This window comes from Eulemur rufifrons, chromosome 20 (genome assembly GCF_041146395.1).
Source record: "Eulemur rufifrons isolate Redbay chromosome 20, OSU_ERuf_1, whole genome shotgun sequence".
In the NCBI taxonomy this organism is placed as follows: Eukaryota; Metazoa; Chordata; class Mammalia; order Primates; family Lemuridae; genus Eulemur; species Eulemur rufifrons.
The window spans coordinates 50674942-50702091 of NC_091002.1; the positions used below are offsets into that span (position 1 = coordinate 50674942).

At 60.9% G+C, this 27150-nt stretch overlaps 1 protein-coding gene across 2 annotated transcripts in view; it reads left to right on the forward strand.

The window, feature by feature from the left end:
* Window positions 1–27150, forward strand: part of CDH4 (cadherin 4) — a 360186-nt gene that overhangs the window by 292600 nt on the left and 40436 nt on the right. For both annotated transcript variants that reach the window (XM_069495829.1, XM_069495828.1), the window contains exons 5-6: window positions 15478–15633; window positions 21901–22045. In XM_069495829.1, coding sequence (XP_069351930.1) covers window positions 15478–15633; window positions 21901–22045 — 301 coding nt within the window. The remainder of the gene's footprint in view (window positions 1–15477; window positions 15634–21900; window positions 22046–27150) is intronic.

Consider the following 27150-nt stretch of genomic DNA (forward strand, 5'->3'; position numbering starts at 1 on the left):
TCGACGCAGCTCCAGCTGTGACAACGGCCAGCGACTCAGCACCCTAAAGTCCCAAACAGGCGACCTAGAGACGGACAAATGCACTCAGACGCGCTCCTGCGTGTGCAGGAGGCACGGACATCACCGTTAGCATCCGGGCTGCAGCTGCTGGTCGGACACAGCGGCGAGGGGACAGTGTCCAGGCGAGGACAGAGGCGAGAGGGCCCCTGCCCCTGCCAGGGCTCTGGGTTCAAGACCCCCGTGTCTCCGCATGTCGCTGAGGAATCCCCACTCCGGGAACCCAACTCTGATTTTGAACCTGACAGACACAGTCTTGTTTGGCCTCGTTTCCAGTGTGGCAACGCCGACTGCAAAACAGTACAGTTGAGTCTCTGCGCAAAGACACATTTGTAATCTCTCTGCCCTGTAGTCGGGGAAAATAAAAGCCTCCATTTAGTCCTCGTTTGAGTCCACAGACACATTAGGGATGAACTGCAGATCCTAATGATGTGTGGGGCTTGTCTCCCCCCGGGCTCGGCCCCTCCTAGATCCTGCTCCGTCTCGGAACATTAAGGGACGTGTGGGAAACGCATTTGAATGCGGCTGCAGCAGAAGAGCGATCTGCACCCACCTCGGGTGGCGTCTACACAGTCACGCACCTCGGGTGGCGTCTACACAGTCACGCCCCCCGGGACCGCTCAGCCTGCTGTGTGCCGTGCAGCGTGCAAGCCGTCACCGTCCTGGGCCACCTCCTCTGCGTGCCCGGGTCTGGGCGGCCACCCCACCCCCACCGGCCACCCCGCCAGAGACTGGATGCCGCTGACTCCCTGCTGCTGTTCAAATCTACTGGATTTTTAACCACCTAAGTTTATTTTAAAGCACATTTTCTGTAGCCATCAATTAACAACAGCCACAAAAACCCGTCAGTGGGCATAAAGTGACCGTGACTCCCCAGAATAAATGCAATGGCAGCAAAATTATGTCATTGTCCAAAATAAACACCCACCCACCCCGGCAAAGCTTCCCCAGTCCCGCAGGGGACACCTGGCGGAAAGGTGCCAATGTCGCCAGTGGCCGGGGCTTGAGACCTTCCATTAATCTATATGTGATCTGACCCCACTGATTGGGTGGTTTTCTTTCTTCTCTTACTGCTCAGACGTGTCTAGGAACACGCGCTGTCATCACCCACGCGGCTGTTCTGGGATGGTCGGCGGCGGAATGATGGGCATGGCACTCAGGAATGAAATTAATCCGTGATCGTAAATGTGGCAAATTGCCGGTGACACCAGCAAGACAGCTTGCCTGTGATCTCCATGGTTTACAAATCTGAAACCAATTCCCAGTTCTGAGCAACCTGAAAACAAGTGACACCTCGTTAAGGATCAAAGTCCCGGTGTGCGGATGATTAGGGGTGATCATTTCCATGGATACGCGACACCAGCACTGATTAGTGTTTGGCCGAGAGCACACAGGCGTGGCCGGCTCCAGCCTGAGACCCGCCCGTCCCAGGGCAGCAAGAGGAGGATGGACGAGGAGACCGACGCTGGGGCCGCTGTTCTGATGCCACCAGGAGTGTCGGTGGGAAGCAGCTACTTTCTACCCAGAGCAGCGTCTGTCCTTGCTGGGTCGCTGTTGGCCAGAAGCAGAACCTTCAACGCACACAAATGTTACAGCGGACAAGTACCTGACAGGGCAGGTGTCACAGGGGAGGGAGGACAGTGAGGCGGGAGCGTGGTGGGGGCTGGGCTACATTGTGGCCGCGGTGAGGAGTGCGAACGCCGTTCTCGATGGTGTGGGCGGCTCCTGGGCTTTGATTCCAGCAGGGAGAGGGTCTGGTCATACGAGAAGACCACCGTACCGCTGCTCTATTGCCAGGATACTCCCGCAGGGTAACCACCCGCAGAACCCCGGCACATCCAGCAGCCGTGTGTGTTGCTCCCGCAGCTGGGGGGCCGGCTGGAGCTGGGGGTCGCAGATGGGCCTCGGCCGGTAGAGGCGGGTGCCGAGCCCACACTCGTTCTCACAGCAGAGGCACGGTGCTGACAAGCCAGCCGAGACCCCAAAGTCCATAAAACACACACAGTGTCAGAAATAATCCGTTCTCTGCAGCCAGGGGACGTGTAGCTGTGGTCAGGTCTGGCTGCCAGGGCAGGGGCGAGCAGGGCCACAGTCCCCCATGACTTCCCGGGACGCCCAGGTGCCTCGGCCGTCACCTCCCGAGTCTCAGCGGCTGGGCAGAGCCACGGCCCTTCGGCCGCTTCTCCAGGATGCGGCCAGCACGGAGGGGGTTGTTGCCAGCAGCGTGGGGGCCGTGGGAGCCTGGAGGAGCTGCGTGGTCCTCGCTGCAGGTGACGCGCATCTGCAGGGAGCGGGAAAGGAGTCGCCGGGCGAACTGGGCTCTGCGCCGACGGCCCCTCCCGCCCGCGGGCCCCACCACGGCCCGTCGGCAGCTGCTCTGGAAGAACAGCAGAAATCACGTCTTCGAAAAGCACAAACATCCCCGCACTCTGAGGGAGAAAAAGATACGGTCTCTGCTGAGGGTGCGATCCAGGTGGAGGTGAGAAATTTCCGGAGGAGAGACGCAGACGCAGACGACTCGCACTTAAGAAAGGAGCCTCCGGAGACGGTCCGGGCGCCGCCCTCATCAGGCTGAGCTCAACGCCCGTCCCCGCTCACAGAGCACGGCCCGGAGGGACAGCGGTGATCGGCATTTGCCTGTAATAGGCACGAACTTCCGGCCATCTGGAGCCGGGAAAGCCAGTGGACACTTGGCCTTTGTCCCTGTGCTGCGGGGGAAGGAGCCCGGTGGCAGAGCTGTGGGGTCAGGGTTGGAAACGGGAAGGCCAGCGGAGAAGTGTCATCCCACCGTCCAGTGCATCCCGGGGCTTCCAGAGCCCGGGCTCCCCCGCACCTCGGCGGGAAAGTGGCACCCACAGTCCCGAGACTGAGCCCAGCCTCTGCCACCTGGAGGTCACGCCCTTTGCACCCTGCTATCCAGCCATCTGTCCTTTAGACCTTGCCCTGGGCTGGACAGCAAGCCCTGAGTGGTTTCCCCCCACCGTGCCTTGGTAGTTCCCACGGCCCCCCGGCTGGGGGCACACAGCCCCCGCCCTCGCCTCGGAGCTGCTCTCCCAACGTGGCTGCCTGAGCTTCACTCGGGTTTTCTAGAAGCGAGTGGGATTTAGGTGCATGTTACTGGGGGCAGGGACTACCGGGAGAAGAAGGGGAATGAAAGCAGGGGACAGGGGAGCCACTAAGCAAGGACACGGTCTCAGCTCAAGAGCAGCCCCACCCTGGTCCCGCCAGGAGCTGGGAGCACAGCTGGGCGCAGCATGTGCCTGCCCTGTGGCCAGCGTGGCTCTCTGGGGCTCCCACTGGCTCTCCAGAGTCTGGGGGTGGCTGGGGGGGGCAGCTTCCAGAGGGGAGCAGCCGTGAGCTATCGGCAGCCACCCCCCACAGCTGGACAGGGGTCACCACCCAGTACGTGGGTCTGGGCCAGGTGCTCACGGCATCAGCTTCTGCCTGTCTCTGTGATGTGTCCCCCCAAGAGAATTTCTCCTGCCCACCTGCAGGATCTGTATTTTCACTCAAACCATCCCAAACATGGTCTCGAAATTTGAGGACCACACTCCCTGCCCTCGGTGAGTGACTCAGTCGACGACAGGTGGACAGTGATTCCAGTTCTGTAGGAGACACTTGTCACCAGCCAGGGCGGCTCCTCACCCTGCAGAGCGAGCGCGGGGGTAGGGACCTGGGTGTGCCTTTCCATGATTTGCATTTGTGTAGACGCTCACAGCCCCCACCCACCCCAGATATGTAAGGGGTCACATCTCAGCAGCTGTTCTGCTCCCCAGACAGTGACGGCCACACTGGGCTCCTCCCAGCAGGTCACCGGCACTGCCAGGAGCAGGTCAGGGAAAGTCACAGCTGCCTGGTCACAAGCAGGACTGGCGCGATGACCCCGAGGCCGACTCCGCAGGGACATGCCAGTCGCGATGCCGGTGGACCCTCGGCGCTGAGGCTCCGGCCCAGGGGTCCCCACATAGCCGGAGGCACCTCCGACTCCCTCCTGCTGCCTCCCTTGTTACACAGAGAGCGAGGTCTTAAATTATTCCTGCAGCAGATTTCAAACAGAATTTCTAACGTCCTTGGCAAACCCCTTAGTTTTGAGAATTAGCGGAGTAAACAAGGCTGCAGGCGGTGTTTAAAATGGTTTACGAGCTCCGCTGGATCCTTGGTGGCCCTGGCTTCCTTCTGTGACCCACCACCGAGCCACCCCCGGGACCCACACGGCTCCTGGCCCCTCCAGGAGTTTTGGGGGCATGTAGGTGCCCGGCACCCACTGATGGGGGATGGTGGGATGAAGCGCATCTCCACGAGAGCCCGGGAGCCTCTCTTTTCACCAAAGGGGGAACCGAGGCTGGGTGGGGCTGTCACTCGCCATGGGGAGCAGCAGAGGGGCTGCAGCTTCCAACGCCAGCCCGTCTGATTCCGAAGCCTGTGTGTGAGCGAGGCGCCCAGGGCAGTCCGACCAGGGCTCGGAATCCGAGGTGGGACCTGCGAGAGCTGGGCGCCACGGCCTCTTTCCGGGCCCTGGCATTTGTTCTTTTTGCCCGGTTTCCTCTCCCTGCACAGTGCTGTGACTTCTCCCAGGGCGCTTGTGCCCGGCCACCTGGGACCCCACAACCCCTGGACCCGGCCCCCCAGCACCATAGGCGGTCTCGTCACTGACGACACAGCCCGGCCCTCCACAGCCCACACAGAGGCTCCAGGTGGTCTCCTCTCCCGCACCCTGCTGAGGCTCTGGCCTCTCCAGGGTCTCCCCGGCCTGGCACGAGGCAGGGCCCAGTGAGGGTCCGGGGCGAGGATGGCTCCCAGGCCAAGTGCTGGGGATGCTGCCCCGAGCCCCAGGCCCGACCGGGCCAGACGCACCCACCCTGGGGGCTGGGCCCATGTGCAGCGTGGGGAGGGCTCAGCCTCGCGTCCAGGGACACTCTGGGAGACGTCGGAAAATGCAGCCTCATTCCCAGACCTCTGAGGGGAACACCATGTGAAATTAAACTCTTTGGGGCCCAGGAGCCCTGAAGATCCCCGAGAAACACGCCCCCAGTGGAAAACCTGCGCTGGGATCCAGACCTCAGACCGGCTCAGAGACTGTGTTCTCAGGGCCCCAGAGGCCGTGGCTGAGGGAATTCCAGGCCGGAATTAAAATAGGCCAGAGGAGCACTGGCTTTCTGATTTCAAATATGTGAGTCTGTTAATCCGAGATTATCAAATGCAAAATATGCCCCAGCCGGAAATGCCAAGCTCGCGCTGGCCGAGGTCTGGAGCCAGGACGGGTTATCTGTGCCCAGTCAGCCCGGCTGCCTGTGGTCCCCGATGCTCCTGTTGACTGATTCACCCCCCCCTCAATTTACAAAAGAAGGTTTAAGGACGCAATCTCACTTGGCTTGGCACAGAGGAGCTTAAAGTTGCATAAAACCTGGGGGGGCGGTTCAGGCCCCTCCATTTCGGAAGCAAACGGGGGTCTCTCCGGGGCAGCTCCCACCAGGATGTGGGGGCGCCTTGGCCAGCGTTGCTCCGACGCCCACAGAGTCTGCGCCCGGATCCGTCCCGCAGGAGCCCGGGAAGAAGGAGTCGGAGCGAGGGGAGCAGGGAGGCGCTGCCACCCTCCTCACCTGCAAATCCACCGACACTTCTACTTGCCGTCCCCATTATTCGCCTAATAATGTCCCCCCTAATGTTCACAGGGGATAAAATCCACGGCAAGATGAGAGAGTTTTCTCAAATTGTTCCCTGGTTTTCTAAACAGAAAAGTAGCAATTCTGGTGGCAGACTTCAGCTGAGACTCTTAGGAAAAATGCAATGGAAAATTCTATTTTCCACTTCCTTAAACACCAAACTTATTTTCTTTTATCCTATGAGATGTTAATTCTTATAATAACTGAGACCATATGTTTGCTAACTGGAGTTATAAAAAGTAGCTACTCTTACAGACAGAGCCCTCCCTCGGCTCCCGCGGCCTCGCCCGGGGGGCTGCTTGAGACAGAACAGGACCGTCCGCCGCTGGGGGAGCCGGGGACCGTCCCGGGCGGTGGGTCCGGGTGGGTCTGATGGCGCCTGGGGCACTCACAGGGAGGATGGCGGCCGGGTCAGTTTGCCACAGGGCGGGAGTCCTGCCAGGCCCGCAGGTGCGCTCCGCCCCCTGAGACCCTGCCCCGAGCTCACTTCCCGGACCCCACCACCCAGGGGGGCGTTCAGGGTCATTTGTGGGGTTCCCAGCCCTTGTTTCCCTAAGTCATCAGTAGTTCAATGTCTCAGCAGTGGCTTATGCAGCAAGGTGCCAGAGGACAGCAAGCAGCCTGTGGGTCGAGGGACGGCGTGGCCTGTCCCCATCCACAGAGCCACCGTCTGCATTAAAGCCAAATGTTCCCTCTCAGGGGCAGGGGGGGACACATTGATGTGACCCCACTTTGACTTCTGTTTCACCAGCCCCACCCTCTGGGCTTTTCAGAACTGTTGACGCCTCCGTGCCCCACGTCCCATTCCCAGGACAGCCCCCGGGAGAACCTTGGACCGAGGAGGTTTCTCTGCGCCCGTGGAAGCTGGTGGTTCCCTGCGGCAGTGAGGCAGAGCCGCCAGGACCAGAGTTGTTAGGAAGGAAAGAGCTTAGTGTTTAGGATCAAGCAGGTTGGGCTTCCTGGAGGAGGAGGGGTCTCTGGAGTCAGGGTCAAGCTTGGAGGGAGGAGACAAAACCACACGTGTAAACCAAGAGCCGTAACAGAAGGAGTGGCTAGCCACTGCCCACGGGCCTCTGTTCCACGGGCCAGACACTGCCGAGCACATTTCACAAACTACACCCCCAACCCGCACAGCAACCCGTTACTCTCCAAACGTTACTAGGAGGAGGTCGGCCCAGAAAGGCTAAGCATCTTGCCCGGGTTACACAGCACGTGGTGGAGGGGCTTCTGAGAGACAGACGAGGCAGAGAGAACCAGAGCGTGTCCGAGTCCTCACGGGCCACTGGGCTCTCAGACGCAGGGGCCGTGCATCACTCATCCCCCGAGGGTTCCCGGTGCATTTGTGATCTGCGGCGCATGGCTCTGATTTATGGCATCCCCCAAACGCATCATTAGGATGATCACACGCGTTTACGAAGGGGGCCGGGCCGGAGCCCACACGCGCCATCTGATGACACACGCCGCCACCCCCTGCAGCACTGTTTTGCCATGATTTAGTGCTTGTGTACATCAGCTGCAGGGAAGTGTCACTTCTGATACCCTTGTGGGGTCTTCTCCCTCTGCTGCTGATTGGTGTAATTTACAGGAAGGCTCTGAGCCCCCTGCCAGGCTGGGACTGCTTGCGGTACACACATAATTACAAGCCCTCGCCCCAGCTTTGTGTGCCGCGAGGAGGAAAGACATTTTTAAAGGAGCTATTTTGGTTGAGCTGATGAAATGCATATTCATGGGGTGCTCGGTTGTTTAGCTGTCATTGTTCAGCGGGCCGGTCCTTGGGGACCAGATCGCGGTCGGGGGGAGACACGGGCGGGGCCGCTGACTTGACTGTGACCTTGAGCTGTCTGCACCCTGCCCGGGGCGGGCCCTGGGCACAGACCTCGAGGATTGGAGGTGGCCGTCTCCCTCCTCCTGCAGACCCGCTGCTCTCTCCGGGCACGTGTCACACCCCTTCCTCCTCCCTCCGTCCCCTCTGCTGCCCCTTGTTTCAGACTTGGGGGTTTCGCCTCCCCCTGCTGCATCCTGTCCTCTCCAGCCCCCCAGACCTGCCTTGTCGGGGTCCCTGAGGCTGCCCCCCACCTTCCACAGCGCCGGCCTCAGTGCTCGGCAGCACCCACTGCCTGCCGGTGGAACGCTCCGCCGCGTGGTTGTGGGCAGGTGCCACGCCAGACACCGCAGACGTCCTCAGGGCCGGGCCAGGGACACGAAGAAGGGTCGTCTCAGCTGCCGCACAGTGTGGGTGTGGGTCTGGGGCCACCTGCCACCACAAGGCCGTCACACCCAGATTTAAACCACCTGTGCTGCTCAAACGCAAGTCCCCAAGGTTCCTCAGCAGCCGTTCGCCTCATCCCTGCGCATGCGCCGCTCTTTCCTCCCCGCAGCCCCATGAGGAAGGCCCTGATCACGCCCACCCAGCAGGGGTGAGCGGAGGCCCGGGGGCCAATGACAGCCACGGGCCGGGGTGGCAGCACCGCATCCAGGCAGCCTCTGCTGCATCCTGGCTCCCCCACGCCTCTGGCCCAGCTGTGTCCCCCACACAGGGCACTAATGCACACTTGGCCAGCACAGCTCTCCCCGGCCCGCAGGTCCAGCCCCCAAACCTGCCGCAGCTCTCTGAATCCGAGTGCACCTCTGCCACTGACGGCCAGGACAGGGAGGCTGTGCCCCCACACCCGGGACCCCATCCATAGCGTGCTGCGCTCTGTACTGATCCTTAAAAGTCGCTTTTCTGTCCTGGGCCCTGGGCCCAGTGCCGCCCCCGAGCGCATCCTGCTCTAGGACCTCCAGGGCAGCAGCTGCTGTGGAGGAGACGGTTGGGGGAAGGAAGAGGGGGGTGCAGGCCCCCCAGCTCCCGCTCCCCCTCCCCCAGCTCCCCACTCCTGGTGTCCCGAGAGGCAGTGCTGTGAAAAGGTCCGGCCCTGCAGGCAGACAGAGTCAGGGAGAGGTGGCCTCGGTCCCTTCCCCCCTGTGACCCCGTGATGAGGCCACACCTGTGTTTCCTGCGGGACCCTCTGAGGGGTCTGCTTTTGGGTTTTAGCACGGTTTCCCTGTTTGGGGAAAAGCAAGGATAATCCTATGATTGTAATTCAGTTCAATTATGCAGACATTTCACGAGCACCTGTATGACTTGGGCGCAGTGTACCCAAGAGAGCTGGGGGGAGACAAACGTGACTCAGACAGGAACAAACAAACCCAAACCAGGATCACACAGATGTGCAAGTGCACAGCTGGGGCTGGGGCTGGGGCTGGGGCGGGGCTAGGACGAGGGTGGCGGTGGGGCAGGGGCTTGGGTTCCTGGGCTCCAGCCCTCAACTCGGGGAACAGGTAGAGCCACCCGTCTGGAACAGTTTGCACCGCAAGTGTCAATGGACCTGGAGTCAGAGCCCAGGCTCCCGCCCACGCCCGCCACTTTCTATGCACTGACCCAAGAGCCGCATCTACAGCGGCCTCAACTTGCTGTCCTTATTGCACACTGTGAGAAGGGAAGAGATAGTTGGTGCTGGTTCTGTTTTGTTAGCTCAGTGAAGCCATCCAGGACTCAAATCCTTCATCTCCCTACTCCACCACCTGTAGTCGTTGGTGTTGTCTTCATGGCTGCGAAAGAGCTGCCAATGCACCTGCCATCTAGTCCACTTCAAGGGGTGACAATAGTAACGATCTCCCCATGCTTGCTGTCAGGAAAGCAAAAACATCCCACATCTCCCCACCCCAGACTTTCTTTATGCCTCACTGCTCAGAGATTGGTCACAAACACCCAAGCTACAAGGGAGGCTGTGACAGGCAGAAGTTGCCGCAAGTCCAGCCACTGTGAGGGGAGGCGAGGAAGGAGAAGGGAGCTGGGGCTGGCCGTGGGGTCGGCCACACTCCCGCACGTGCTCAAGCAGAGCAGGAGCCCCGGGCAGGTTCCCAGCGTCCCGGTGTCGGGGTGTAGTTGGGATTCCCATCGTGTGCCGGTCGAGAGAATGTGCCACCCGGCAAGTGAAGGATTTGAAAATTATTTTTGGCTCTGATAGTTACTAGATACTTGTTTTTCTTTCTTTAGGAGGAAGGTGGGGCGTTGTACTTTTATTTTCAGATATCATCTCATTAATAATTTACTTATTCGCAGCGACTGAGCCTGCAGACGCGAACGTTTGTGCTCTGACGTGCTGGTGAGTCACGTGTTCATTGCTCGAGTGCAGCACAAATGGCATCTTGGTGCCCAGAAAAATTGCTCATGTGATAAAAACCTTTGTCATTTATTCATTTTAATACAATAACCATCTTCTCTCACGTTGTGAGTACCATTATCATGACAGCAATAATGTAGGAGACAGTCGCTTTTATAGAGCAAAGTTATTGCCATGTTTAGATTGTCAGAATGTTTATTATGTTGCTAAAATGAGAACAGATAAAGGGGAGAGAGTAGCTGATACACCTGTGGTTCCCGGGTCTCCCAGGCAGCGAAGTGTGATTCAGCAATCGGTCGCCTTCCATCAGCAAAGTATTCAGTGGTGCCCCTTCTGTGCACAGCGCCACGAGGGGACGGAGGGGCCAGAGTGCCAGGCGTGGACACAGTGGCTTCATCTGAGGGTAGAGCAGGTCGGTGCAGACATCTCTGGGGAAGAACTAGAGGGCGCGTCCCCAAAACCCCACCTCCCCCAGGGAGGGTTCCACGTAGGTATCAATACTTCCACGCTTCACTGAGTTTGTGGCAGGAAAAGTCCAGCTTTCATCAGGCATGACCCACCAAAGGCCACCAGGTTTGTCAAAATGTCCAGCTGCCTCATCCCACCCTCCTCCCTGCCTGGCGAGGGCTGCCTGGCCCGGGCAGGCTCCGGGCGCAACGGGGGAGCCCTCCTCCCCATCTCAATAGCAAAACCGCCAGAGCAGCAGGTGGAGCATCACACGCGACCCGCCCGGCAGTCAGCCCATCCGGCTCCAGGGCAGCGTCGGCCGGGGTCTCCGGAGAGATGGTGCTGGTGGGATGTGCACAGGGAGATTTGCTGAAGAAGTCAGGTCATGTGATCACGGAAGCCGGCAGGTCCCAAGAGGTGCAGCTGCTGGGCTGGAGGCCCAGGAGAGCCGGGCCCACGGTTCGAGTCCGAGGGCCGTCTGCCAGAAAATCCCCTCCTGCTTGGGGAATGCTGGCCTTGTTGTTCTGCTTGGGCCGTTGCTGACTGGAGGAAGCCCACCCACATTGTGGTGGGCTTCGTCAGCAACAGGCGGGGGGCGGGGGGCGCCAGGCCCCTGCTACTCGTGGGCTCTGCCCTGGGTGCGGTGTCCTCGCTTCATCTGCTCCTCCAGTAGCTACTGGGCACCGCCGCCGTGCCAGTCTGGGACAGGGCCGTGTTGGCATCCAAGGGCCTGGAGAAGGGTGTGGAGCATCCTCGATGCTCAGAAATGATGGGGGGTGGGGGCGGGAGAGGGCGGGGAGGGAACGTCTGCGCCGGCAGAACAGACTCAGAAAACCTGAGAAAATCCCGGTTTTCTGTCTGCGTGGAGATCAGGAGGCTCAGGCAGGAGAGCGACGTGAGGCCACAGGGAGCCGCGATGCCTTTAGGGCCGTGGCCATCCTACCTCTGGGCTCTGGTGAGAGTCAGATTTTAAAAGAAAATTGCGTCTCCCAGCAGCTGTGCTCGCAGCCAAGTGTAAATCCACCTGCCTGCGTCCTGGCACCGTCGGGGCTGGGGCGGGACGGGCACGGCGGCCGCTGTCTCCATCCAGAGCTTTCTACTCGGTGGAGAGATGGGAACTGCCACGGGCAACACACTCTCCCAACAGGGAATGGAAATGAGTCTGCAGTCTGGCTTCTTGGGAAAATCTCTAGGTTTAATATCGTGCCCCGAGAAAGAGCTGAAACACTTCACTCAAGAGCCACATCCTGGTGGAAGAACTTGATCCTTAGATCTCAAAAGCATCTTTTAAAATGCTGGGACAGGAACCAAGGGAGGCGTTATTAATGGCGTGGCAGAGCCCGTTAACTGCAGAACGGCCGGCACGTTACAAGAGGCCTGTGCAAAAAGGAGAAGGGTTTGTGATATGCGGTATGTGTGCGTGTGTGCAGTGCGTATGTGCAACGCGTGTGTGTGCGCGAGCGTGTGTGTGGACAAGACTAAGCAGACACACTCGGAACCTGACTTCCTCGGACGCCCTCCTTGCTGTGCGCCCGGGTCTCCCACAGCCCCTGCTCTCCCTCCAGTCCTGACCTGGATGTGGGGGTCCCCCTGTCCCCGCCTCCCCCACTTGTATGGAGATTGTACAGACATAAGGGGAAAGGGGCTGTGGGCTGGGGCCTCGCCTCCCCCCTCCCCCTTGCCCGGGCCCCCATCCCTGCGGCCATTTGTTTAAAGAGAAAAATAAAAGAATTTTTTTAAACGTACAGTCACAGAGGACGAGGGCGTCACTTACGGGGAGAGCTCTGATTCGGTGGCAGGCGTGCCAGGCGAGGGCAGGGCTGTGTCCCTGTGTCTGTCTGTCGGGGCCGGGCACAGGGCGCTTATCCTGGACCGAGTGAGGCGCTGCTGCTCCCTGCGGACGGGACAGGACAGCTGCGGCTGGCTGGGGGGGCTGCACCCCCATGCGGAGGGTCTGTTCCCGTGGGCAGGCCTCTCCCGCCCCTGGGGAGACGTTTGCTCTTCCGGAACCTGGATGCTCTTCTGGCTTCTTCCCTCACGTGCTTGGGGAATAGACCTCCAAAGTGTTTGCAATTCAAAACCACACGTGGTGACTTTTCTCCAGTTTCAAGTTCATTTGAAATTGGGCGGATACTCCTCCGAGGGGGAGATTCTGCCAGAATCCTTCACTGCATCCGGCCCTTTCTGAGGACAAGCGCAGCCTTCCGCGCGGCGGTCCCCGGGTGCGCACGATCGCCAGGCACCATAAGTTATTTTAATGCAGACATCACTTTAAACTAACCTTTCGCCATCTGTTCCGTCCTTTAATAACAAATGCAAAAGAGCATAACTCTCCGCGGCGCCATAAAGCGGGAGCGCGGCGGAGACGCCTGTCTGTGATTCTTATTCACGGCCCTGCCGCCCGCGTCGGTGGTGTTTCCCTCATTTGCCAGACACAAATCAAGGGGGAAACTGCTCCCCCGATCCGGCGAATTCATTCGCACTATTTCTTCTCAATGTGGTGAACTGTGGGAGAATTCAGGGCATTCTGAGGCCGAAGCCAAAGCCCCAGACGCACGCCACACACAGCGCCCACCGCCCGCCGGACTCCAGCAGCTGCTGCCGGAAGGCCCTGGGGACGCGGCAAATGTGCCCACGGTCAAACTGTAATGAGATTTCTTTGCAAAAAAAAGAAACTCTTTAAATATGTGCTGGTTTTTTTCAGCGGTTTCATAATTAAATTTCCCTATGAAAGATGGGTGGCGCAGCCGCAGAATGTGGTGACCACGCACAGTAAATCTGTGCCGTCCGTCCGCGGCCACGCTCACTCCTGTCCCCAGAAGACTGCACCGGCGCGGACGTTCCCCTCGGCCCAGGGCGCTCACCGAACCCCCTCTTAGCCCAAGGTCAAAGCTTCCAGACCCGCTGCCCCTGAGCCTTTGCGCTTGGGACAGGCCGAGCTGGCCGGCTCGTCACACGAGTCCCTCAGTTCCTGGCTCTCCTGGGTGGGTGGTGACTCAGCCCTTCTCCCAGCCCCGAGGGACACGTCAGCAGTGGCGACAGGGAGGGCCGCTTCTCCCCTCTCGTCTAGACGTGGCCCCACAGACCCCGTGACCAGATCTTGGTGAAAACTCCGTGGGAGGAGGAGAGGGTCTCACCGTGGAGGGTCTCACCGTGGAGGGTCTCACCGTGGAGCGCCTCCAGGAAGAGCGGCTGCCCCTGCCGGGCCCGTGTGGGGGGACGGTGGGTGCTGGCCTCCGGCAGCAGCGGCAGGGCTGATTAAGACTCAGTTGGGGCCGGGCGCGGTGGCTCACGCCTGTAATCCTAGCACTCTGGGAGGCCGAGGCGGGTGGATCGCTCAAGGTCAGGAGTTCGAGACCAGCCTGAGCAAGAGCGAGACCCCGTCTCTACTAAAAATAGAAAGAAATTATATGGACAACTAAAAATATATATATATATAGAAAAATTAGCCGGACATGGTGGCACATGCCTGTAGTCCCAGCTACTCGGGAGGCTGAGGCAGGAGGATCGCTTGAGCCCAGGAGTTTGAGGTTGCTGTGAGCTAGGCTGACGCCACGGCACTCACTCTAGCCCGGGCAACAGAGTGAGACTCTGTCTCAAAAAAAAAAAAAAAAAAAGACTCAGTTGGAGCTTCTGTGACAGCCACTCGGAATTCGGGCAGCCCGGAGCGCAGACTGGCATCACTCACGGGGATCCGGTGGCTCCACCTGGCATAAATGAAGCAAAGCTGGGCTGTGTCTCACCCCAGCCTCACCTGCCACCTCCGGGGCACTCTGTGTGGCCCGTGTGCCACATGCCACTCGGGCAGGGCCGGGGGGAGACTCGGACCTGAGTGTGGGAGAGGAAGGAGGGGCCTGGGGCCCAGAACAAAGACGTTCCTCTCAGGCATGTGAGCGTGAGTGTGTGTGCACACGTGTGTCACACTCACCTGCGTGGCGCCCGCGTCACGACAGCATCGTCACCCTCACGGTGAGGTGACGACTTTCTCCTGCGGCAGCATCACAGTCGTGGTGGCGGCTGTGGGGGCACCACACCCGCGCTTAGTAGGTCCCACTCTAGTGTCACCAGTACACGCTGGATTAGGAAGATCGTCCTCTGTTGGCTGAATCTTCCGGGAGCTGGCGTGTCCTGGGGGTGGCTTGCTGCCTCTGGGACGGTGACATTGCATGGTGCCCTGCAAACACGCGAGGCTCCCATGATTGTCACTGCGCTACAGACACAGGTCACCAGGCACGTGGCCACCCTCACGTTTCTGACATGAATTCTGCTCGGACGAGATGGAGGCGCCTGTTAACTTGCCACGTCCTGCCTGCTGGATCCCGGCTGGGCCGTCACACCGTGTCGTGCGCGGGTGGCGTGGGGCGACCTCCCCCCTGCCCCGTGTGAAGCGCAGAACGCCACACGTGTCTGTTCTCTCTCTGTTTCTTCCCCAGTTACCCGTCTTCGCTAGCTTACTTTGGATTTAGGAACCTGATAACCGTCGTTAAATTGTTTTCTAAGCAATAGCTTCTCCGTGAAATGTGTTTGAATGTTTGTGTTTAGCTCTGAAACCACAATGACAACTTTCCGTGTTAAGAGAGTTTTGAGCACCGGGCGCTGTTCGTTTCTGGTCAGAGCCCCCCGTTCTTGAGACCCTGATGTCGTATCTTCCGGTGCCTGTGTCAGAGCAGCAGGAGGGGGCTGTTTTCTTGGTTTTCATGCATCACACACGGGGGAGAGCTTGGCAAGGCGCAGATCTAGGGGTCACAGCACAGATCTAGGGGTCACGGCACAGATCTAGGGGTCACGGCACAGATCTAGGGGTCACGGCACAGATCTAGGGGTCCCAGCTCCGGCGCCCACCCTATTTCCTTGCTTTGTCCCTGCCTAGGCTCGACGGCAGAGTGTCAGCTGTTTTAAGCCGTCGCTCCCGTTCTCCTCTAGCTGTGCCGTGGATCCGTGCCGGCATCCCGCGCTGCCCGTAACGTGCCGTGTCCCTCCCTGTGAGCTGTGGCCCAGGCCTGTAGTGGTGGCACTCAGTCTGCCCCTGGCCGCTGGCCGTCGTCCTCGCAGTGGTCACGTGTGAGGAGCATGAGGGATGGGACGGTGCCAGGCGCGGCTGCTCCCTGCTGCAGGTTGACCTCCTCCTGCTGTGCTCCTTCCAGATCCGGTCCGACAAAGACAACGACATCCCCATCCGGTACAGCATCACGGGCGTGGGCGCCGACCAGCCCCCCATGGAGGTCTTCAGCATCGACTCCATGTCCGGCCGGATGTACGTCACTCGGCCCATGGACCGCGAGGAGCGAGCCTCTTACCACGTGAGTGTCCACGGCCAGGGCGGGAGGGTGGGCGGCGTAACCGGGCCAGCCCCAGCCCCGCCAGGCCCTGGTCGGTGCCCTCGGCAAGGCAAGTGCCTGCCTGGCCTCAGGGTCCTTGGCTGCACAAGGAGACCTCCAACTTTGGCCTGGAGCAGAACCTTCTGGAAGGCTGGAGAAAGCCCAGTCACGGACGCCACCCTTAGGGCTTCTAACTCAGTGGTCCCAGGGCAGGTCTGAAAATTTGCATTTCTAACGCATTCCCAGGGGGATGCCTGTCGGGCCTGAGGCCACACTGGGAGGACCACCAGTCTAGAAGGTCTCCGTCCCCAGGCCTCCTGCCTGGGCAGCCTCTGCGGGCTCACAGGCTGCTCCTCACCGCGGGCCCCTCAGGCTCCCCCCATCCTCTCCCGTTCTGAAATATGTGTCCTGCAGCCATGTCCTCCCCACTGTGTGTCTGTGACAGTGGGAAGCGCCTCTGAGATGAGAGCTGCCCTGGGTCCATCTCACCGGCTGTCACAGCAAAGAGAGACGGGTGAGAAGGGTGGAGGCTGGAGGGGCTGTCAGTCCATCTCCTCCCTGCCGCTCTGACCCTGCTGTGGGGAGGGGCCCAGGGCCACGGTGGAAGCAGCTGGGTGCACACGTCCCTCCACCCCATGGTTCAGTGACGTGAGGGTCAGTGCCCCAGGTCCTGCCCCTCACGTGCAGGGGACGGTTCGCACCAGCTAGAGGCGGCACAGACCAGAGCCAGACTGTGGGGATCAAAACCAGCCTGCCCCTCCCCAGGTATAAACCCCGCCCCTCCCCAGGTATGAGCCCCGCCCCCCACATGTGAGCTCCACCCATCACAGGTGTGAGCCCTGCCCATCCCCAGGCCTGAGCCCCGCCCCTCCCAGGTGTGAGCCCTCAGGCAAATCACTTATCCTCTCCTGGCCAGGGACCTCTCTCATGCTAAGTGGATGGATCCTGGGTGGTGGCAGCTGCTCATCGGGTTGTCCTGCGCACTCACGAGTGCAGCGTTGGAGCAGAGCCCAGCACTGGCTGGGGCCGTGTGTGTTGGTGGTGATTGTCATGATGTCTGAACCTCCAGCTCCTCGATGGTGATTTGGGAACAAAGATGGGATTCTTAGTCTTCCGCCCTGGTGCTGTCGTATTAACAGATATAACGTGACCTGGCTTCACCCATGGTGCTGAACAGACCCACTCTGCTGCTTCTCATGTTTGCTGAGCATTTGGGGGTTCACTGTTTCCATCTCCTCTGGCTAGAAGGAGGCTCTGTGTGGTGGGAGTCATCAGGCTTGTCCACACCATGTCCCAGGCCCGAGGACAGAGCCTGGCCTCAGGTGCTCACTGGCCACCCACAGACGGGAGGGCGTTGGTAGGAGGAGGCTGGTTCTGCCGTTGGCCCTGGTGGCCTCCCTGCGGCACCACCAGAAGCAGGAGGCTGGGCTGAGTGGACCCTGGGGAGCTGCCTCGTCCCCTCGTAGCCACAAACGTTTTCCTCTCTCAGACTGGCTGTCCAAGCCCCAAGTAGCCACAGCTTCACGGGGACTGTTCACATGGACTATGGGATTCTACACGTCCACATCCTGTGGTTTCTTCCCATGAGCAGAGACACATTTGGAGTCAGTCAGGCTCACAGTGCCTGACGTCAGCTCCCCAGCTCACTGGACTCAGACCTCCCAGTTCACAGCAGCTGCCAAGAGAAACCTTGGCCTACATTTCCAGACTCTTCCCCCTTGTCCACCCACTTGATCTCCTGTCTGTCCATCCATCCATCTGCCCAGCCATCCATCCACCCAGCCACTCCACCATCATCCATCCATCTATCCATCCACTTATCCGTCCATCCATCCATCCACTTATCCATCCATCCATCCATCCACTTATCCATCCATCCATCCATCCACTTATCCATCCATCCATCCACTTATCCATCCATCCATCCATTTATCCATCCATCCACTTATCCATCCATCTATCCATCCATCCATCCATCCACTGATCCATCTATCTACCCATCATTCTGTCCACCGCCACAATCACCCACTCACCCATCCATCCATCCATCCATCCAGAAAACGTTCCCTGAGCATCTGTGTGCCCAGCCCTGTGTTAGGTGCTGGGCATGTAGAGGTGACTGGGGCAGACGTGGTCCCACTCTGGAGGGGCTTGCACAATCGTGAGCTGAAGAGGCATCGAGTCCTTCTTGGCCCAGAGCCCCTAAGGAAGGCTATCTCCCCCAATTCTTCGCACCAAACAGGCTTTGAGGAGAGCAGGTGCAGGCCCTGACATGATGCCCCTGCCCTTGCTCCAGCCGCTGCCCAGGGGCACCATCTGAGGTGGGCATCTGGTGCCCTCCTGTCTTTGCCTCTTGGACGGTGAGGCCAGGGCCAGGGAGAGGTGCTATGAAGGAAATAGGTTGGCGCGTCAACTGGACGTACGGAAACAGATTTCCCTTGGGTGCTTGAGTATTACAGGAAAATCGCTGTGTCCTTTCTGAGCAAGGACAGTGATTTCGTTCACAGGGCTGAGGAACAGGGAGGAAAGTGATTTGGAAGCTGGCATCTGTGATGCGTGTGCCCCTGTCAGGGCTGTCAAGTTATTTTAGGCCCAGCTCAGGGACCCAGGCACAGACGCCCTCGAGCGGGTGGCAGCAGACACCCTGGCAGGCTCTGCCGCTGGTTTCGGAGACGGCAGTTTCGGGATCCCTTCCCCAGGGTTGGGGGGCTCGCAAGGGCCTCGTCCCGCTGTGAAGTCCAGGTCACCCTTGAAAAAAGGGTGTGTGCTTTCCTTTTGGCCATTCGCAGAGCACAGGCTCACAGCGACCTGTCCCGGCCAGACGCCGGATGTGCTGACCACCCCCACCCCGGCCCTTCCCTCTCCTGCCCTCCTCTTTCCCTCCACCCTATCTTGTCTGTCAGTCTGCGTCCGCCCTGCGACACTCATACATCCCTTCCAGAACGCATTCCCCAGGGGCACTTGTGCCCTAAGTCTAGAGGGTGCTCAGCTGCGGCCGGGCCCGCTGACATTTACTGAACGAGGAAGAGAAGGAAGGTGGGGGAGAAAGCAGCTGCGGGCCTGGCCCCCAGGGGAGCAGTGACCCCAGGTCTCTGCACAGCCCCAGGGTGTCCCCTGCATCCCCACTGGGCTGGGGCTCCCCTTGTCCTTCCGAGCTCAGCTGGCCGCTGCAGAGCCTCACCCTCGTCATCATCATCAGAGCACTCTGCCTCCCCTCGGGCCACACGACGTTTGCGATTTAAGGTCACCTTTTCCAAGATTGGATTCATTGTTAGTTATCGTGGTCACTAAGAGGAAGCTCCCTCTTCCTTGACCTGAGGACCCCTCCCTCTCTTCTGCTGGAGGCCATGACGTCAAGGCTATGACCTGTGCTGTGACTTCCTGCTGGGACGTCCTCCCAGCTGAGCCTCGGGGCGCCTTGGTCTCCAGACCTGCTTCCACCGCTCCGCCCAGCCCGGCCCCGGCGCCCCCTCCTGGTGCGGCTGCAGATGGGTCTTCCAGGCTTGTTTCTCCTGCACCTTCAAGAGTCTCCGTTGAAAGGCCGTGTTTCCCACACCACACGGGGCCAGGCTCAACACCTCCAGGGCCTCCGTGGACCTGCCCCCGCTCAGCCCCTCACCTGCCCGACTGCAGCAGGGCTTCCGGATCCCGGTGCAAAGTGGAAGGCCCGGCCCCACACCCACACCTCATGGAGCATTTCACGCTGGTGAGCGCAGAGCGTTAGGACTAGCAGCAGCAGGTGCCAGGGCACAGAGACAGCTGCTCCAGGGAGCTGGCATCACCTACCCCCTCAGAGCATAGTTCCCAAGCTCCTCCTCTGATCTCGGGCAGAAATTTTCAATCCACCAAGGTCTGAGACATTGACTGGGCCTGCGGCGGGACCCCATCCCCCACCCACACCCTCCCGCTGCGCTCCGCGGACACCCCCGTCCTCCAGCGTCAGGTTGGTTCCTTTTGCCTCACGTGGCTCCAAGCCTTGCCCAGCACCAGCACCCAGAAAGGGCCAGCGTCTGCGACGGCAGACAGTTCCACAGCAAGCAGGGTCACAGGCTGGCACGGGCCCCCGCCAAGGGTGCGTGCAGCCCACGCCAGCCCCACCGGGCCGGTGAAAGGACAGGCCCCGCCCACCTGCCCACACCGGGTTTGGGGTCGGGGCGTCTGGGGGGCTCGCCACTGCCAGATGCTTCCACACACGTTCCCTGCGTTCCTGCCTCAGCCCTGAGGTCTCGGGTTTCACCCCACTTTGAGGGTGAGAAAACAGCCACACGGGCGTCACCAGCGTTTATCGAGTGCTTCCTGCCGCCGGGTCTGGAACACGCTGCGCTGTTGGTTTTACCGTCCTCATTTCCCGTCTTCGGGGTGAGGAATAGCCAGGCCGGTGCCCTGGGCACGCAGGGCCTCCCCTCACCCCGGGCTCCGGCCTCCGCCTCCCCCGTGGGGACAGCAGGTCACTGGGAAACGGGACCCCAACTGCAGGAGAGCCTGACCCACTTTTCCCACGGCCAAGGCGAGACTCCCCCCAGCCCGCAGCGGGTGCGCCCTGCCCGGGGTGATGGGCAGGAGAAGCCTTTTCCCGGAGACTTTCTGCAGAGCCAGCAAATGTCATTGAACTTTGGGGGGCGGGGCAGGGAGTGGGACAGCAGACACGGCACTCGGTGGCTGCGTTTCCTTGTTATCTGCACTTGGGCTGCTCCTGCTGCCGAAGACAGCGCCTGGGACCAGCGGTGTGGCTTTGATTAGGAGATAGTAACTTTAATTTTAGCTCAGAATTACTTTTTTTCAAAAGTCCCTCGACCTTTGACTGGGCACATGACTAGGGGCTGCGTGTGACAAGATGAAGGATGGCCTGGCCGCCGTGGGAGGCAGCGCGGCGGAGCGGCACATCCGCCCGGGACGGGGCAGCGACGGGCGCGGGCAGCCGGCTGAACCACCGCGCGTGTTTCTGGATTGTCAAGGCGGCACTTGCAGCTGATGGTGCCGCGTGCGTCTGCGTCGCCCTCTGCAGTCGCCCCCAGGGGTTGTCCTCATTTGTCTCCTTACTGCAACGCAGGTCGCCTCCTCGGGAAAGCCCGCGAGACTGTCCCTATACATACAATTTGAGGGGTAAAATCCAATCATGTCGGAACCAAACCCGAACGTTGGCTTTGGCGTCGGCACAGTGAGCTCCACGTCCCCGTCGGGCCGGCCTGGAGTCCGACTCCCCCAGATCCCGGGGGTCTGGGGACCAGCCGTGGGCGGGGTCTCCTGCTGGGCACTGTCGTGCTGCAAAGGCTGAGTTCTGATGTGTCCAGCTTTGAGGGAGACATGCTTTTTGGCAGAGAGATGTGAGCTGGGGACACTAGAGTGTGACAGTCACAGCTTTGGCGTGGAGAGACCTTGGGCAAACTGCTTCCATGTCCCCAGTGTCGGTCCTCCACCCTGAAACCCCGGGGCCCCGTTGGCCGCACACGAGCCCCATCTCCTGACGGCAGGGTCAGCCGCTGCCCGTCCTCTTGCTCGTCTTGTTCCCGAGGTCTCTGCTGACGCCTCCCCGGCCTCCCCCGCCCGCGGGCTGCAGCCACCACACCCCACTGATGAGTCGCTTCTTCTCTTCCTCAGCGTCCATCGTCCTCTGGATGGACGATACTCTAGGGTCCAGCCCAGGGCCGGGCACTTGGCGTTTACTGAGTGAGCAAGTGGGTGGGTGAAAGAGCAAATCCAAACGCAGGGGTGAGTCTGAGCAGCCCCTCTGGAGCCGTCGGCCACATTCGGGGAACCTTCCCTTTTTACCTTGAAGACAGCTCCCTCTGAAGCCCCTGCAGCCCCCTCCCTGGGAAGGGGCAGGAGAGGCTTCCTGGCCCACCTCCCCCAGGCCGTCCCGTCTCTGACCCCCCATTTCCCGTGTGCCAAGCCCAGGAGCTAACGTGGCAGGGCAGGTGGCCTCCACCTCATCCAGGTGAGCCCTGCTCGCGGCCCAAGCTCGGGCCTCTCTGCACCCCGACGCGTCTCCTCCCGGGTCTCCCCTGGGGTCAGCCTCTCAGCAGCAGCAGTGTAAGCCCCCCACCACCACCACTGGGCACAGATGGCTTTTCTGCGGCTGCTGGGGGTGGTCAGAGCTCCCATCGTGGGTGGCGCCTGTCCTGCTCCAGACGTTTGAGAACGGTCAGTGACACAGGGACCGGTCCCAGCAGGCCCAGGGGTCCGGGGTGGGCCGAGGCAGGGGTGTCCCCGGGGTGGCGCTGAGCTCTGACACGCTGTGCTGTCCCCCAGCTGCGCGCCCACGCCGTGGACATGAACGGCAACAAGGTGGAGAACCCCATCGACCTGTACATCTACGTCATCGACATGAATGACAACCGCCCCGAGTTCCTGAACCAGGTCTACAACGGCTCCGTGGACGAGGGCTCCAAGCCAGGTGAGCCCTGCGCTCAGGGAAGCGGGCTGGCGGTCGCTTCCTGGGGACCCCTCGGGCTCTGCGGGGCGCGGGGCCTGGGGAGTGGGGCCCTGACGGCCGGGGAGGGCCGCTCAGCCCCCACTGCTGGGTGACACTGTGGGGCTCGCGTGTGAACACACAACACACCACGTAGCAGGTGTTTCCTGGGGGCCCTGTCCTCACAGCCCTCAGGGTCCAGAGGGGACAACGGCAACATGATACACGTGAACGGAACAATTGCAGGGACGGTGGTCTCTGAAGGAAGTCTGGGCTGGCTGTACCCCAGGGACGCCCCTCTCTGGGAGCTGAAGCGTGAGAAGGAACGGCACCCAGAGAGGGGCTGGGGTGGGCTCACGTCCCGCAGGGAGCCTGGAGAGAGCACGTGCCAAGGTCCTGGGGCAGGAGTCAGGTCAGAGAGATGAGGCCATTTGAGGCCTCGGGGGCTACCTGGGGCTTGGTTCCCAGCACAGGAGGAAGCGAGGGAGGGCCAGCTCCCCACCCAGGCGAGCGCGCGGGGCCAGGGCCTCTGTTCCCCTCGGAGCTAACCCCAGAGCCCGTCCTCCCACAGACTCCAGGCTGGCACCAACGGTGGTGACTGCCTTACTGTGCGCCAAGGGCCCGTGTTAGGGGAGGGCGGTGTCTTGTGACTGTGCATCCCATAACCACCAAGAAGGGGTGTCCACCCTCCCCTCCAACAGTGAGGAGACTCCAAGCCTGAGAAGGGGCAGCAAGCTGCCCAGAGCCCCCCGGGCGTGTGGAGGGGGGCGGGGGGTGCATGGGGGGAGGGAGCGCGTGGGGTGGGAGGGACGCGTGCAGGGGTGGGGAAGAGCGGGGGCGGGGGGGAGCGGGTGCGGGGGAGCCCGGGCGTCCACACCCCCAGCACGTGCTGCTGCAGCGCAGGCCCTGCAGGGCCCCGGCGATCGGTTGGGAAGAGCAGCTCCCGCTGTGCCGTCTCCCACGAGGCGGTGGGGACGGGTCCTCCTTGGGACAAGCCTTTGCCAGCCTGGGGTGGGCGGGGCGAGATGAGGTCACTGAGGGGACCCCTGCTGGGGCCACGAGACAGAGCCACAAAAACGCAGGTAGACTTGAAGTCCAGGCAGACGACAAACTAAGTACGTCCCCAGCACCATTTGGGACGTGCTGACACTAAAACGCATTCCCTGTTGATCTGCATGTCACGTGTCCCCGGGTGTCCCGTCCTGTAGCCACGACCCAGCCCCGGCTCTCTGACCCCGCCCAGGCTGGGAGGGTCCGGCCTGCGGGAGGCCCGTGGCGCTCGGCGAACTGGAGGCTGTTTCTGCGTTGAGGTCGGAGTGCAGGGAGCCCAGAGCTGGGACAGCCCGGGAGCCTCGTGCCCAGCGGGGCCCACGGAGGGCTCGGCCGCGCCTGGCTCCAGGACAGCAAGGCAAAGATCTGTCATCACTTCCCGCAGCTGGAGGTGGCTGCCATCGTCCTCTCCAGGGGCCACTGTTTCAACAATGCGAACCGTGTCTCTGATAGATTGTGTTTCAGCGTCACTAGATACGGCCAGTCCCGCACCACCGAGGGGACGGATGCGACATTATCTGCCAGAACCTTGGGCCGAGGGACCCAGCAGTCCCTTGAGAGGCAGGCGGTGGGCCGGCAAGTGAGCTGCAAGCAGCCGACGGCAGGGAGGGAGGCGGCCCGAGCCCACCCTGATGGTGGCGGTTGGGGTCACGGGGGGCCTGTCTTGCCCCACGGGAGCAGCGGCCTCCCTCGCCGAGACCCAGGGCGCTATCTAAAGGCACCTGGGTTCCCCTGGCCTTTCTGTCCCAAATCAAACCTCCCAAGTCTTATTTTCTAAAAAATCACCAGCAAAGGTCGTCCCAAACGTGCAGCTGGTTTTACTGATTCGGACGGAAGCGTCTCCTCAGAAACCCCGGGGGCTTCAGCCTGGAGCCCTCGGCCTGGTCCCTCCCTTCCCTCCCTCCCCTCCCAGGACTGCGCGGGGTGCAGTGTCAGCTGCGTGAGCCTGCGGGACACCGCCGTGGGCCCCTCACGCCCGCCCTGCGCTCCCGTCTGTGCCAGGGCGAGGCTGGCCGTCCTCTCTCAGTTTCTTCTCTTCCACCAGCGAGTTACAATAACAGAAGGTTCTACAGGGTGCTTTACGGGATAAGGAAAAGCCACGGCCAGAAATTAGTCACTGTTCTCCGGAGGAGAGGCTAATGACGGGTTTCAGATGCGCGTTCTAACAGCAAACAGATGGGGAGAGATTAAATATTGACTCAGCTGAGAACCTTGGAAGGTTTGGGGGTTGGTGGGGACATGAGCAAGCAGACGCAGGGCCCAGGATCCCACGAGGACCTTCGGTGGCCCCACATGCCGCCCCCAGCCCATCGATGGCTCTGCTGGGCTGGGGGCGTGTGGACGGGCTCAGGCGAGCACCCACCCTGCCACCCCCGTCAGACCCCGGGCTGAGCAGGCTGCAGGGAGAAGGGCTGTGTTCTGGCTCGAGTAGCTGAAAAGCCCAGACGACGGCAGTGTCAGGTGCAGCGACACCCGCCGCTGAGGCCGTGTTTTCCCGAATCTTGCCCGCCAGTGTTTGACCCCGCTGTCCCCTGCGTTGCCGGGTCCTCCGAGGTGGCCTCGGAAGCCACAGGCTTGGTTCTGAGCCGCTGCGCAGCCCTGGGGGAAGGGAGCTCGCCCCTCCCGAGAGTCCCCACAAAAGCCCCAGGGCAGGTTCTCTCTGGTCTGTCCCCAACCCAGGGACACGCCCTGGGGCAGAAGGGTGGCAGCAGTTTTGCCACAGGAAGGGGACATCCGCCGTCTCCCTGAGCTCCTGGCTGTCCGCAAACTCTGGGCAACGATGCGCAGCCGCTGTCCCCATCAAGGGGTCGTTTCCACCACGGCCACCCTTCCGTGGCTCGGAAACCGACCTGAGCCTCTGAGTCCGGGTCAGGATGAGGCCCCGATCAGGATGAGGTCACCTGTCGTGCAGGTGTTTTCTGTAAAGAAATGAAGTTGTGTTGATTTCAAGTTCACCAGAAAGTAGAACCAAAATTAGGTTTTTTCCCCCCAAAAAAGGACCACCTGAAATGACATGGAAGGCCCGGGAGGATTTTTGCCCAGTGCTCAGCGGGGCCTGAGGTGCGTGCGGTGTCTCAGGGCCCTGGTGGGGGTGGGGGGGCAGGAGCAATCCCAGCTCCCCTGCGCTGGGAGCAACGGGCCCCCACGGGCTCGGCCCGCGAAGGCCGGCCCTCCCGCTGCAGAGATGGCTGCGCCGTCGTCACAGAAACGCGCTCTGGGGCTCGCCCGCTGCTGCTGGGTGCCGGCAGGTTCAGAGTCCTCCACAGGGATCAGCTCACTAAATGCCACGACAGCCTCTGAGGCGGCCGCTCTCATTCCCCACCTCACACGTGAGGAAACAAAGGCAGGAGCAGGTGAGGAAGGACGGGCAGCTGCCGGCAGGTGAGGGCGCGATCTCCCAGGTGCACTGGCCCTGAGCTCCCTTCCAGCCACTCTGCGCAGCCGCCTGCCCTTCCCGCTCTGCGTGTCAGGAATGCGTTTGGCTGAAAGTCACAGAGTCCTGACCACAGCTGTTGGAACCGGTAGAGGCTGGGGTGAGAGCCCAAAGCCGTCAGGGCCACCTCCACCCCCTATTTCTCACCATAAGGTCGCAAAATGGCTGCTGCACCCCCAAGCATCACGTCCACCATCACCATCGGGCCAGAAGGAGTGGGAAGAGGGGCAGCGTGTAGCACGGGTCGTTTCCCCCAGGAGAAGTTCTGTGCGGGTGTGCCTTTCTGGGTACGACCTGGGCCTCTGAGCTGGGTGCTGTGGAGGGTGCGGGACGGGAGAGCATGACCCCCAGCCTCAAGGAGCCCACGGTCCGGTTGAGCAACCCAGAACGTATATGCTGTGCACGAGCTGACAAACACTGCACACCCGGGGGAGAAGCGAACGTCCCAGACCCCTGGGCCTTTGCACGTGCTGTGCCCTCAGCCTAGAACGTCCTCCCCTGTCCTCGAGGGGCTGGCTCCTTCCCCTCCCTCAGCAAAGACTTCTCGCCACTCTGTGCCCTGGGATTCCCCCTTGGCACTCGGTGACACGTTTAGCCAGTTGCTTCCTGGCCCCACCACCGGGCTGCCAGCTCCCCCCACCCCTCGGGCAGAGACCTGTCTGGGTGCCCAGCAAGGGTGGGCTTCAGTGAAGGCCCAGCCTCAGCCTGACCAGAGGGCGGCTTGGGAGCGTCAAGGAGCCCCCGCCCGTGTGCCAGGATTAGTTCTGCGAGGCAGACGGGGGTCTGTGAGGACCTCCTGGGGGGTCCTGAACCGGCAGGCGGGGTCCACACAGCTGCAGAGGGAGGCCGGGTGGTCGGCCCCAGGGTGGGAGGTGGCGACAGCCCACCAGGCGCTCGTCCTGCCGAGCCCGCGAATCACTCCCTGCCTGTCACTGCCCCCTGTGACTGTCACTCGGAGCCTCCGATACAGACTCACGGGGCTCAAGAACTCGCCCCAGGGCGGCACCCGAAGGACTGGGCCGTCCTCCCCAAACCAGCCTGGGTCCTCCTCCTCCCATCACCCCCCGGCCGGAGGCAGCCCAGGCCAGTCTCCCGGCATTTCTCAAACTGCCCAAAGAAAGGCGCCTTCGTATTGATGGTTTTTTAACTAAGAAAGGCTCTAATTGGAATTCACGGCTCTCCCTAACCCCTTGTAACTGTGCCGGGGCCTACATTATAAATTTTGAAATTAATGTCATTTTAAAAAGCAGAGAAATCTACATGCTGCAGATGAAGTCAAAGAAACCTTCATCTATACAATGCAGTTTTTGCTTAAATAGATTATTCTATTAGTGGGCCCGTGTATTTATTTATTTTACTCTGTGCCGGTGGAAGTCCCCCCGAGATTAATGCACAGATGGCACCAGATACTTGAAAGTCATCTGAATATTAAGAATTTAAATCTTTAGGCTCAGTGATTTGAGCAGAAAGCCAATTATGGGGCTGAATTAGTTTTCAAATTAAACTGCAATTTAAGGCTTGTGAAATTAATCCTTTAAGGCGCATGGCAGCGTTTGTACACGAGTTCCGAGGAGGGGGCTGCCCTGCGGTCCTGGCGTCGGCCCCT